Consider the following 12,036-nt stretch of genomic DNA (forward strand, 5'->3'; position numbering starts at 1 on the left):
AAACGAGCTATGAAGTTCTTGTATTCTTCGTCCTTGATAGGACATTAATAGTAGAGTACCAATAATTTGTTGATGCACTTAAGATTGTACTTTTTGGTCTGATTATTTTCCCTAAAATAAATTTTAGAAGGGAAACTAGATTTGATATATTAATATGCTATTGATTTAAGCAAGTACTTCATCCTAAATTTGTGTGCATAGTCTTTAATCTTAGAAGTGTATCTTTGTATCAATTTTTAGGTCAGTGGACACAGAGTTGATTGTATTTTCACCCATTTTTCCTTGTTCACTGTTAGATCTTTGTGCATTACTTGACTAATTGTGAAAGAGCTAGGAGGCTTTTTAACTTATGTATAATTGTGATGATGTTTTCAAAGGTTGTGGAAAGGTTAGAGGATGCAGCTTTATGGATAGTAAATGGAAGCCTACTCCAAATGGAAGAGTGCCATAGAAAGTGTCCAGTGCATGACTGAGGGCATTTTAAACTGTCCTTTTTTTCCTAAACCAAGTAATTTTATCTTGACAGGATGCAAACTCTATAAAAAAAATATTTTATATGAAAAAGGCAGAAATTGAACATCATGAAATGGCTAAGTCAAGCCTTCGAATGAGGTATGTTTTTAAAATGTCTATAATCGGGGCTCCTGGGTGGCTCAGTCAGTTAAACATCTGCCTTTGGCTCGGGTCGTGATCCCGGGGTCCTGGGATCGAGTGCCACATCAGGCCCCCTGCTCAGCAGAGAGCCTGCTTCTCCCTCTGCCCTTCTCCCTGCTCATGCTCTCTCTCTCTCTCAAATAAATAAAATCTTGGGGCGCCTGGGTGGCTCAGTTGGTTAAACGACTGCCTTCGGCTCAGGTCATGATCCTGGAGTCCCTGGATCGAGTCCCGCATCGGGCTCCCTGCTCGGCAGGGAGTCTGCTTCTCCCTCTGACCCTCCCCCCCTCGTGTTCTCTCTCTCATTCTGTCTCAAATAAATAAATAAAATCTAAAAAAAAAAAAAAAAATCAAATAAAACCTTAAAAAATAATAATAAAATGTCTAAAATCCTTGTGCCTTTATTATTTGCCAAATTTTCTATAGAAGCTGGTGGAATCAGTGCAGTGGAAAACAGGATGTATGTTGCATTTGAAAATTATATTTACAGTTGATAATGTGATTCTGAGGAGAATAGATATAACTCTTACTCGGCCCCTTCATTGCAGCTGGAAGGCTTTATTTAAAAACAAATGATTTTGGGGATGCCTGGGTGGCTCAGTTGGTTAAGCGACTGCCTTCGGCTCAGGTCATGATCCTGGAGTCCCGGGATCGAGTCCCGCATCGGGCTCTCTGCTCGGCAGGGAGTCTGCTTCTCCCTCTGACGCTCCCCCATCTCATGCTCTCTCTATCTCATTCTCTCTCTCAAATAAATAAATAAAATCTTAAAAAAAAAAAAGAAAGAAAAAAAAAGATAGGGCGCCTGGGTGGCTCAGTCGTTAAGCGTCTGCCTTCGGCTCAGGTCATGATCCCAGGGTCCTGGGATCGAGCCCCGCATCAGGCTCCCTGCTTGGCGGGAGGCCTACTTCTCCCTCTCCCCTCCCCCGGCTTGTGTTCCCTCTCTCGTTGTGTCTCTTTCTGTCAAATAAATAAAAATTAAAAAAAAAAAAAGCATATACATAATATCATGATATTTGTGTGTTTAAATATAATAGTATATATTTATATTGGCAGCAAGAGCATTTAGCCAGATGTCAGGAGATCTAAAGTCTCGTCCTGGCTCTTTCTTGTGCAAGGACTAGGACTTTGAACAAGTCTTACTTCTGGGATTCCATTTCCTCCTTCGAGAAATGGAAGCTGGAGTGGCTGCTTTCAAAGCTTCTGACCCTGACATTTCCTTCATTACCAGATCCTTGGTCACTGCAGGGACCATAAGCTCTCTAGGACCAGCCCTTGTCCATTCTCTTCAGCAGAGTCCTCAGGTTTTGGAGCAAAGCTTGCTGTATAGTAATGGCTCAGAAATATATGAGCGTTTCTTTTTTTTTTAAAGATTTTATTTATTTATTTGAGAGAGAGAGAATGAGAGACAGAGAGCACGAGAGGGAAGAGGGTAGCGGGGGAAGCAGACCCCGCGCTGAGCAGGGAGCCCGATGCGGGACTCGATCCCGGGACTCCAGGATCATGACCTGAGCCGAAGGCAGTCGCTTAACCAACTGAGCCACCCAGGCGCCTGTATATGAGCGTTTCTTAGAAACAACAACAACAACAAAAGATGATTGCCTCCTTTTTGTTTACCCACCATTCTGATTGCAGCTGTCAGTTTTCTGAGTTTCTTTTTATCTTATTTCTGGATAGGACTCCATCAAATTTGGCTACAGCCAGGCTGACAGGTCCTTCGCACAGTAAAGGCAGCCTTGGTGAAGAGAGAAATCCCACTAGCAAGTATTACCGGTGAGAGAGTGAGTGTGTTTAGTCTGAGAACTGACCTTGTTTATGAGGCTAGGCTTACTAGTGTTTCCCTGATAGCTATCATGAAGTAATTCTTTGGGGTATAATTGGGTTATTATGTTAAAAGGTTGAGGTGCTATAGTAGGCCTGACCTGACTTCTGGAAAATGCTGAAGCAGAAGTTATTTGTCAGGTAGTGTTTAATATTTCCAGTAAAATAAATTGTGGTCAAATACTAAAAGATTTTGTATTCAAAATAGAATTTGTGTTCGTTGTAGAATATGAACATCTTAGAAGAGAATTAACCAGTAATGATGAATGAATCTTTATTTTTTATAAAATAAGGAGTAGTGCTGCATTTAAGTAACACACAATTGCAAGTAGCCTATTTTAGGCTTTCTACACCACTCCCTCTTTTTTGAGAGAAAAAAAATTGGTCTTGGCTAAGATTGATTATGGGGACTATAAAAAGTACAAAGATAAATTGATCACAAACAGTTGAATAGAAATTCTTTTTCTTTGATGTGAATGCTTTGTTAACAGCTCCTGTTTCCTGTAAAGTAACCAAATTATTATAACATCTTTCCTTGTCTTCTGATTGCTTGTTTTTCTTTGTAGTAATAAAAGAACAGTCCAAGGGGGTCGTTTGTCAGCAATTACCATGGCACTTCAGTATGGCTCAGAAAGTGAAGAGGATGCTGCCTTAGCTGGTAGGCATTAGGTTATGACTAGTTAATGCCTTTTCAGTGGATCTTCCAGTGAAGGAAAATTAAAGTAACTTTGATCTGGCTGGGAGTTTGTCCATTTTTGGAGTACATGCTGTTTTGTTTGCACTCTTTGGTTGGCTGACTTATCAAAACCTTATTTTATGTTACAGCTTGTATCTAAGTAAATAAATACTTCTATAAAAACAATTGGTGTGCTAGCCTCAGCAGATCCTGTTTTCAAGTGTATAATGATAAATAGTGAGTACTGGTGATGCCATCGGGAAACCCAGTGGAGACATTCATACCATCTTAGATCTCCAGGCCACTGGCTTGTATTTTCAGTAGGCTATAATCTCTTCTTGGCCAGAGCTTCTGATTTAAAGATAGATGTAAAAAAAAAAAAAAAAAAAAAAAGATGTAAATTACAATCAGAGCAGCATAGTCAGTTGTCATTTAAACAAGTCCAACAAAGGGCATTGGGCAATAAAATCCATGTAAAAGTATACTATCTGTTAAATAGCGAAGAACAGCTCTAGAGGTATGTTTGATTTCATTGTCTTTCTCTGCAGTGTGATATAATGTTCTTTATTTTACTACAGATAATGTTTATATGCACAGATAAAATTTGTTTTATGAAATTACTCTGGCATATTGTCTGATTTCATAATCAAGTATGAGGACAGATTTTTCCACCTGTGTCTTATTTTCTATTAAATCTATAGAAGTTTCATAATTACTGTAGACTACTTATTAAGAGTGTAAATTTAATTTTTTGACACTCATCTACAAAATTTTTTTTTAACTTTATCAAAAATTGAAGGAAAATTTGTTTTTATTAGCTTTGTTTTTTGCTGGTTATAAAAGTGATACACATGTTTAGGTTTCCTTCTAACATTTGGTTACTTTAATAACCTTATAAGTAGCATAACAAATTGAAGGAAAACCCACCTAAAAAGTATTTATTGCTTTTTTTTTTTCCCCCTAACGAATAGTACCTTTGTCACAAAAGGGTTCTTATTTAGTAACCTTAGCTATTAAAACAAAGTAGATGCCAATCAACTTTGTATGTAGTAGATCTTTCAGGCTGTTCTGCATAGCTGTTTATCCTTGATTTAGGCAGGATTCTAATCTATTTGGTTTCTACTTCCTGCTGCTAGAAACATCTTAGGGGTAGGGTACAGTGAAAATAGCAAAGAAAGGATAACTGATGATCTTGGAGCTTGTTGACAAGAAAAAGCCCGTGGAAAGAAGGCATAAGAGTTCAGAAAGTGTGGCCTGTCTTCTTGAGGTGATTTGTTTTAGAGACAAACCACACTGTGCAGCCTAGGGCACGTAGAGAAGAGCGCCCACTTACAGCCACTCTAAGAACAGAAATGGGGTGGGGAATAGAATCAGAAAAACAGATCAACCTGTCAGTCCTCCCCACAAAAATAAAATAAGACAAGAAAGTAAAAAGAAACAGAAAAAGTGAGGCAAATGGAAAGCATAAAGATGAAACAACTCCAAAAATTACATCAGAAATCACATCAGTGTTAATGACCCAAATTTGCCAACTATAACAGTTTTAGATTAGATTTTTTTAAAAAATCAGGTTGTATGCTGATTACAAGAGACACATCTAAAATGTAGAAATATAGGAAACTTTAATGTAAAAGGATGGAAAAAGATACACGGGGAAAATAATAACCAAACGATAGTTACATTGACTTCTGATAAAATGGACTTTCAAACAAAAAGCATTACCAAGGATAAAAAGGATTTACCTCATAATGATAAAGGGTTTATTTCATCAGGAAGATAAATTATTAAAAAAGCTCAAAATATGTAAAACAAGCAAATAGAAGGTGGCAGAGAAAGTGAAAACATTGCCCTAGAGTGGGAGTTCACTGCTTTCCATTGCCAGATAGGCAGCCAGAAAACCAGTGAAGACAGAGATGATTTGAGTACACAGTGTTTATTTCTCACAAGTGTATTTGTTTCCTATTGCTGCAAAAACAAATTACTATAAACTTAGTGGCTTAAAACAACACAAATGTATTCTCTTTGATTCTAGAGGTCAGAAGTCTAAAAGCAAGTTGTTGGCAGGCCAGTGTTCCTCTGGAGGCTCTAGGGATAAAATGTTTCCTCTCTTTTTCTAATTTCTAGAAGCTACCTGTAAGCCTTGGCTCACGGCTCCTTCCTCTCTAGTCAGAATGCAGCACTCACAGTCTCTCTATCTGTCATCTCATCTCCTTTCTCCTTTGACCTTGCCTGCCTCTTATAAGGACCCTTGCAATTACATTTAGTGCTCAGAGTTTAATCCAGGATAATCTCCCATGTTCAAGATCCTTAACTTAATCATATCTGCAAAGTCTCTTTTGCCCTATAAGGTAATAAATATTCATAGGTTCTGTGGATTAGGACTTGGATATATTAAGGGGGGCTATTCAGCTAACACAACAAGATGGATATAATTAGGCAAGTATTCTGCAGCTAGAAAATACATGTTCTTCTCTGATTCTTGTGGAACAGTCACAAAAATTGATCATGTACTTAGCCATGAAACAAATTTCAACCAGTTTGAAAGTTGGGTATTTTATAGACATATTTCTGACCATAATGCAGCTATGATAAGCACCTAATCTTAAAAAACCCAAACACTCAGGAAATGCAAAAGTCTTCAGATGTTTGGGTTTCTCTCTTTTTTTTTTTTTTTTTTTAAAGATTTTATTTATTTATTTGACAGAGAGAGACACAGCGAGAGAGGGAACGCAAGCAGGGGGAGTGGGAGAGGGAGAAGCAGGCTTCCCGCCGAGCAGGGAGCCCGATGCGGGGCTCGATCCCAGGACCCTGGGATCGTGACCTGAGCCGAAGGCAGACACTTAACGCCTGAGCCACCCAGGCGCCCCTGGGTTTCTCTTTTTAAAAAGGAAAAATTATAATGGAAATTCAATTACCTGAGATTGAACAATAGCAATAATGAAAATAATATATATCAAAACAGTGGGGACAAAGCTAAAGCTGTACTTTGGAGAGAAAGTTACAGGTCTGAATGTGTCTATTTAGAAAAGCAGCTGAAAGGGGTGCCTGGGTGGCTCAGTCATTAAGCGTCTGCCTTTGGCTCAGGTCATGATATCAGGGTCCTGGGATTGAGCCCCACATCAGGCTCCCTGCTCAGCGGGAAGCCTGCTTCTCCCTCTCCCACCCTGCCTGCTTGTGTTCCCTCTCCTGCTGTCAAATAAATAAATAAAATCTTTAAAAAAAAAAAAAAAGAAAAAGACTGATTAGTCTTATCACCATTAAAGAAATTATTAGTTACAAATCTTTCCCCATAGAAAACACCAGGCCAAACATTCAAGGAACAGAATTATATACAAACTACTGCAGAGAATAGAAAAAGAGCTCCCTAGTTCATTCTATAAAAATGATAGAACCTAGATACCCAAACTCAACAAAAATAAGCACACTGTATCTGGCAGCATATATAAATGATAATGCATGATAACACAGTTGGGTTACTCCAGGAATACTAGGTCACTTCAGCATTAGAAAAAGTTATATCATTCACTATGTTAATGCTTTAAAAGAGTAAAGCTGTATTATTGGCTCAGCAGATGCCTTTGATAAATGCTTCAATTCCCATTCATGATGAAAACTTAACAAATTAGGAATAGAAGGGGATCTTTCCTAACTTGATAAAGAGCACTTGTTTTTAGTGGAGAAATACTTGTAGCATTCCCTTTACCATAAGTTAAAATGTTGTTAGCTCTTTTGGTCAAAATATAGCCAGCTGACCGTGACAATGAAGGAGTAAGAATCAGAAAAGATTTATAAGGATTGCAGTTGAAAGATTGTTTTTTGAGTTTTTTACTCAAAAGACTGTACAGGTAAATTATTGGAATTAATAAGAATAATAAGATGCTAGATATAAGATCATTATACAAAAATCTGTTTCATTTCTGGAATCAGCCACAAAAAGAAAATACAATTTTTTTAAAAGATACAATTTACAGTATCAATAAAACATATCTAGGTATAAATCCAACTAAATAGGTACAAGCTCTTTATGGAGAAGATCAGCAGTAGTAGGGTCAGAGAAAACTAGTTTCAGATCCTCTCTTTACTTCTGGCTCCATGACTAGAACCAAATCCTCTCACAACTCTCCTGAGTTGTGCCTGTCCATCGCTTAACACTATAAGTACTTACTAAATGATTGTCATTCTTACCCACAAGCAGTAGTGATTTTAATTATACAGATCCATCAAGAAAAACTTAAATTATGGTCCTTATACACTGTAGGAGAATTTAGAGAAATGAAGAATGTATTTTGTTTTTCTATAAAAATGATTACATTTTGTTTTGGTGTTTTTATGATTAGCTTCTACCTAAAAATTCTCTCAATAAAGGAATAAATCATTCTTAAGGGATGCTGTAGATCAGTGGGGCAAAATCACAGAGACTTAAAGCAAAACCAGATCTACCAATATCAACCTGGTATCAATATACATTTATAATACCCTAAACTACATGCTGCTGCTTTAGTTCTGAGATCTGTGTATAGCTACTTTATCCTTTTCCTGGCCAAACATATAGCAGAGCCTCTAAAGAAGGCACATTTAAAAAGAGAAACTATTTTGTAACTTTTAAAAAACAGTATAATGTTTTCTATGTAACACTTTATTCTGTTTCTGTGTAACATTTCTCTAAATATACAATTATATTGAGCACTAACAGCATCTTTAATGAGGGCTGGAAACTCTTAAAATAAGTATTTTCAAACATACAAAGCTTACTTTGGAAGGTTGTTAAAAGAGCTTTAAAGTGTGGTTTGTTCTTCCCCTTCTAATACCATTTTTGTCTTTTTTTAGCTGCACGTTATGAAGAAGGAGAGTCGGAAGCAGAGAGCATTACTTCATTTATGGATGTTTCAAATCCTTTTTATCAGCTTTATGACACAGTTAGGAGTTGTCGGAATAACCAAGGGCAGCTAATAGCTGAACCTTTTTTCCATTTGCCTTCAAAGAAAAAATATCCTGATTATTACCAACAAATTAAAATGCCCATATCCCTACAACAGATCAGGTAAGCTGCCTTCTACATTACTCAATAGAAATCCATTTTCTTGTGGTTGATCCTGCACATACATCTCCTTGCTAAAATGGATAAGGATATTAAAGGTAAAAATGTTTTCACATGTTAGAGTATGTCTTGCATATCACTCCTACGTGAAAAGTGAGAAATAAATTTGATTAAATGCAAATGGTATTATTTGTACTGTAATAGAGTCAAGGCAAATAAGCAAAAGGTATTCCAGCTAGGCATTTGTGTGTCAGATTATAGACTATAAAGAGTCATGCAGCTCAAAACTTAACTGGTCATTTTCTTACAGCTGAGCAAAGTACAAAAATCTTTCTGTTTATACTTCTTATTGATATTTTAATTACAACAATTTAATTCTATTTAAATTTTGTATCTAAAGTTGAGTCCCCAGAATAAGCATAGGCAGCTCTTAGAGAATTCATTAGCTGAAACAGTACCTGAAAGATGGTTCATCTTGGTTTCCCCATTCTGTTTAAAACAATCATTGGGGGTTGCCTGGCTCAGTCGGTAGAGCAATGCGACTCTTGATCTCAGGGTCATGAGTTCAAGCCCCACATTGAGCATGGAGCCTACTTTAAATACATACATACATACATACATACATACATAAACAAAAACAAACATTGGGAATTCAGACAGAATACTGAAACCACTGCATCGTCATTAAAAATAATAGGAAATAGGGGCGCCTGGATGGCTCAGTCGTTAAGCGTCTGCCTTCGGCTCAGGTCATGATCCCAGGGTCCTGGGATCGAGCCCTGCATCGGGCTCCCTGCTCGGCGGGAAGCCTGCTTCTCCCTCTCCCACTCTCCCTGCTTGTGTTCCCTCTCTCACTGTCTCTCTGTCAAATAAATAAAGAAAATCTTAAAAAATAATAATAATAGGAAATAAGTAATATCGTAACTCTCACGGTGCAGGTTAGGTTCTACCGTATACCCAGATAGAGGCAACAAGGTAAAAATATATCTTAACTGGGCAAAATCAGAATAAGCTGGTATTTATCAGGACAGATAACTAACCTTTCAAATAGTAGGAATTAAAAATCTTATACTTGCTGGATTCTAGAAAATAAAGTTGCTAACAATATACGTTTCATGGTTTTGCATTTATAACTTCTGTTTTCATTATTTGATCAGTAAAATTTAGGGTGTTTTTACTTAATGCAAATTTTGGAGGTTTTGTACCCAAATAGGATATAGAAAGTCAGTTTATTTGATCCTCTTAAAGTAACATGGAAATTAAAGCTGCCACTCATTAAGAAAATAGCCTAGAAATTTGTCTTTTATACTCCTTGCCCTGGAAAAGATAGTGACAGTCTTATAGATGTCGAGAGGTTCCCTTTTAACTCAATTTTTTTTTTTAAAGATTTTATTTATTTATTTGACAGAGAGACAGCAAGAGAGGGAACACAAGCAGGGGGAATGGGAGAGGGAGAAGCAGGCTTCCCGCTGAGCAGGGAGCCCGATGCGGCGCTCCATCCCAGGACTCTGGGATCATGACCTGAGCCGAAGGCAGATGCCTAATGACTGAGCCACCCAGGCGCCCCATTCACTCAACAATTTTTGTCCTTAGTTTCTTTTCTTCCTCAGTCTTTTTTTTTTTTTTTTTTTAGTCAAAATAATGAGTTTAGTGTAAAGGAAGACATATTCTCAGCCAACTCAATCATCTGTCTACAACCTTCTTCTAAGTGAGAATTTCCTAATAGAAACCTTGCTTGGGGGCGCCTGGGTGGCTCAGTTGGTTGGGCGACTGCCTTCGGCTCAGGTCATGATCCTGGAGTCCCTGGATTGAGTCCCGCATCGGGCTCCCTGCTCGGCGGGGAGCCTGCTTCTCCCTCTGACCCTCCCCCCTCTCATGTGCTCTCTATCTCTCTCATTCTCTCTGTCTCAAATAAATAAATAAAATCTTTAAAAAAAAAAAAAAAAAGAAAGAAACCTTGTTTGGTTAAGTCAGGAATTCTGCACCTTTCCCCCTTTTTAAATTTACTTCTTGACAGTTGTCTGGCACATAGGTAGGGGAGTGTGAGGAATAGAGAAATGGCTGAGGCCTAGCTGATAGCACACTAGAGTTCTGAAAGGTCAGCTCTTAGCATGGCTAATCTACCTCCTTTCCAAGGACACATGGCCAGTGGTGCCTGACAGGAGCTGGACTACCTTCCATTGTTTCTACTTCAGAGCAACACGGAAATCTACAGCAGTGCTGACCAAATAGAACTTTCGGTGATGATGGAAATGTTGTTTTCTCTGCCCCGTCCAATATGGTAGCCACTAGTCACATGTAACTATTGAGCTCTTGAAATTTGGCTGGTGCAACTAAGGAACTAGATTTTAAATTTTATTTCTATTTAAATAGCCACATGTGGCTAGTGGCTAATGTATTATATAGCACAGTCCTAGGGAGATTTGTTGGCAGAAGGATGATAGTTGAGTGTCATCAAAAGCAACAAAAATAGGGCTGCCTGGGTGGCACTGTCAGTTAAGCATCCAATTCTTGGTTTCAGCTCAGGTCATGATCTCAGACTCCTGGGATTGAGCCCCACCTCAGGCTCCACACTCAGCAAGGAGTCTACTTAGAACTCTCTGTCTCTCTGCCCCTCCATTCCACGCACACATGCTCTCTCTTGCTTTCTCTAAAATAAATCATTAAAAAAAAAGGGGCAACAAAAATAGAAGAGTGGGCAGGAGCTAGACAGTGTGGCTCCATATGCCACCTTCCACTGCTGGGGCTTGTCATCCCCATCTTTTATTTCCTATTGTGCCTGTCCTGCCCCCCTCTAATTTTGATGAACATCAGTCTCATAAATACCTGCAGATTTATTATAGATTGTCATTTACAAGTTCGAGTTCCACATCTGTTCTTTGTGGGTATTGAGAATACTCAGCACATTACTCAGAGTTGGCAGGAATAAGTCTAAGGCTATAATTTAAATTCTAGGTGCTAGCCATGTAGGCTGGTACTGAGAGCTGAGTTTGTGCGTAGGTGTTTGCTTCACTCCCGAGATGTTCTCTAATGTTCGTATCTTTTTAAACAGTACGTGGAATCTGCATATAGTGTGCATGTGCTTCAGTCAGAAGATTTAAAAGTCTATCCTATGTGCATACAGTTAGGGCACACTGTGACTTTTCACTTTGTGTAGAATGTATAAGGGACATGGGGCACCTGAGTGGCTCAGTTTGTTAGGTATCTGACTCTTGATTTCAGCTCAGGTCGTGATCTCAGGATTGTGGGATCGAGCCCTGCGTCGGGCTCCCCACTCAGCTGGGAGTCTGCTTGAGCGTCTCTCTCTCCCTCTGCCCTTCTCCCCATGCATGCACTCCCGTGCACTCTCTCCCTCTCTCTCTCTCAAATAAATATTTTTAAAAAAATATAGGGATGCCTAGGTGGCACAGTTGGTTAAGCATCTGACTTTTGGTTTTGGCTCAGGTCGTGATCTCAGGGTCTTGGGATTGAGCCCTACGTTGGGCTCCACACTCAGTGCAGAGTCTGCTTGAGATTCTCTCTCACTCTGCCCCTCCTGCTGATGCTCTGTCTCTCTCTCTTTAAATTAATAAATAAATAAATCTTTAAAGTAAAATATATAAGGGACTTTATGAGAGTTGGCATTAGCAATAGCCATAGTGTCTAAAAGATATCAGAATTCTTAAGACTTTTAAGTAAAATAAGTAATGTCAATTTTAAGCCATCATAATTAGTTACAAATGTTTGTATTAGAAGAAAAGTAGTGAATGGACTCTGACATATCTGCCTCTCATTTACCATCTTAAGACTTCTTCATTATACATATATATATATATATATATATATATATATATATATATATATATATATA

At 38.3% G+C, this 12,036-nt stretch overlaps 1 protein-coding gene across 11 annotated transcripts in view; it reads left to right on the plus strand.

Moving 5' to 3' along the window:
- Positions 1-12,036, plus strand: part of PBRM1 (polybromo 1) — a 114,128-nt gene that overhangs the window by 33,560 nt on the left and 68,532 nt on the right. For 10 of the 11 annotated variants that reach the window (XM_044921445.1, XM_044921477.1, XM_044921469.1 and 7 more), the window contains exons 9-12: positions 527-612; positions 2,329-2,424; positions 3,039-3,130; positions 7,976-8,189. In XM_044921445.1, coding sequence (XP_044777380.1) covers positions 527-612; positions 2,329-2,424; positions 3,039-3,130; positions 7,976-8,189 — 488 coding nt within the window. The remainder of the gene's footprint in view (positions 1-526; positions 613-2,328; positions 2,425-3,038; positions 3,131-7,975; positions 8,190-12,036) is intronic. The other variant, XM_044921483.1, reaches the window with a different exon arrangement.

Source organism: Neomonachus schauinslandi, chromosome 1 (genome assembly GCF_002201575.2).
Source record: "Neomonachus schauinslandi chromosome 1, ASM220157v2, whole genome shotgun sequence".
Classification (NCBI taxonomy): domain Eukaryota; kingdom Metazoa; phylum Chordata; class Mammalia; order Carnivora; family Phocidae; genus Neomonachus; species Neomonachus schauinslandi.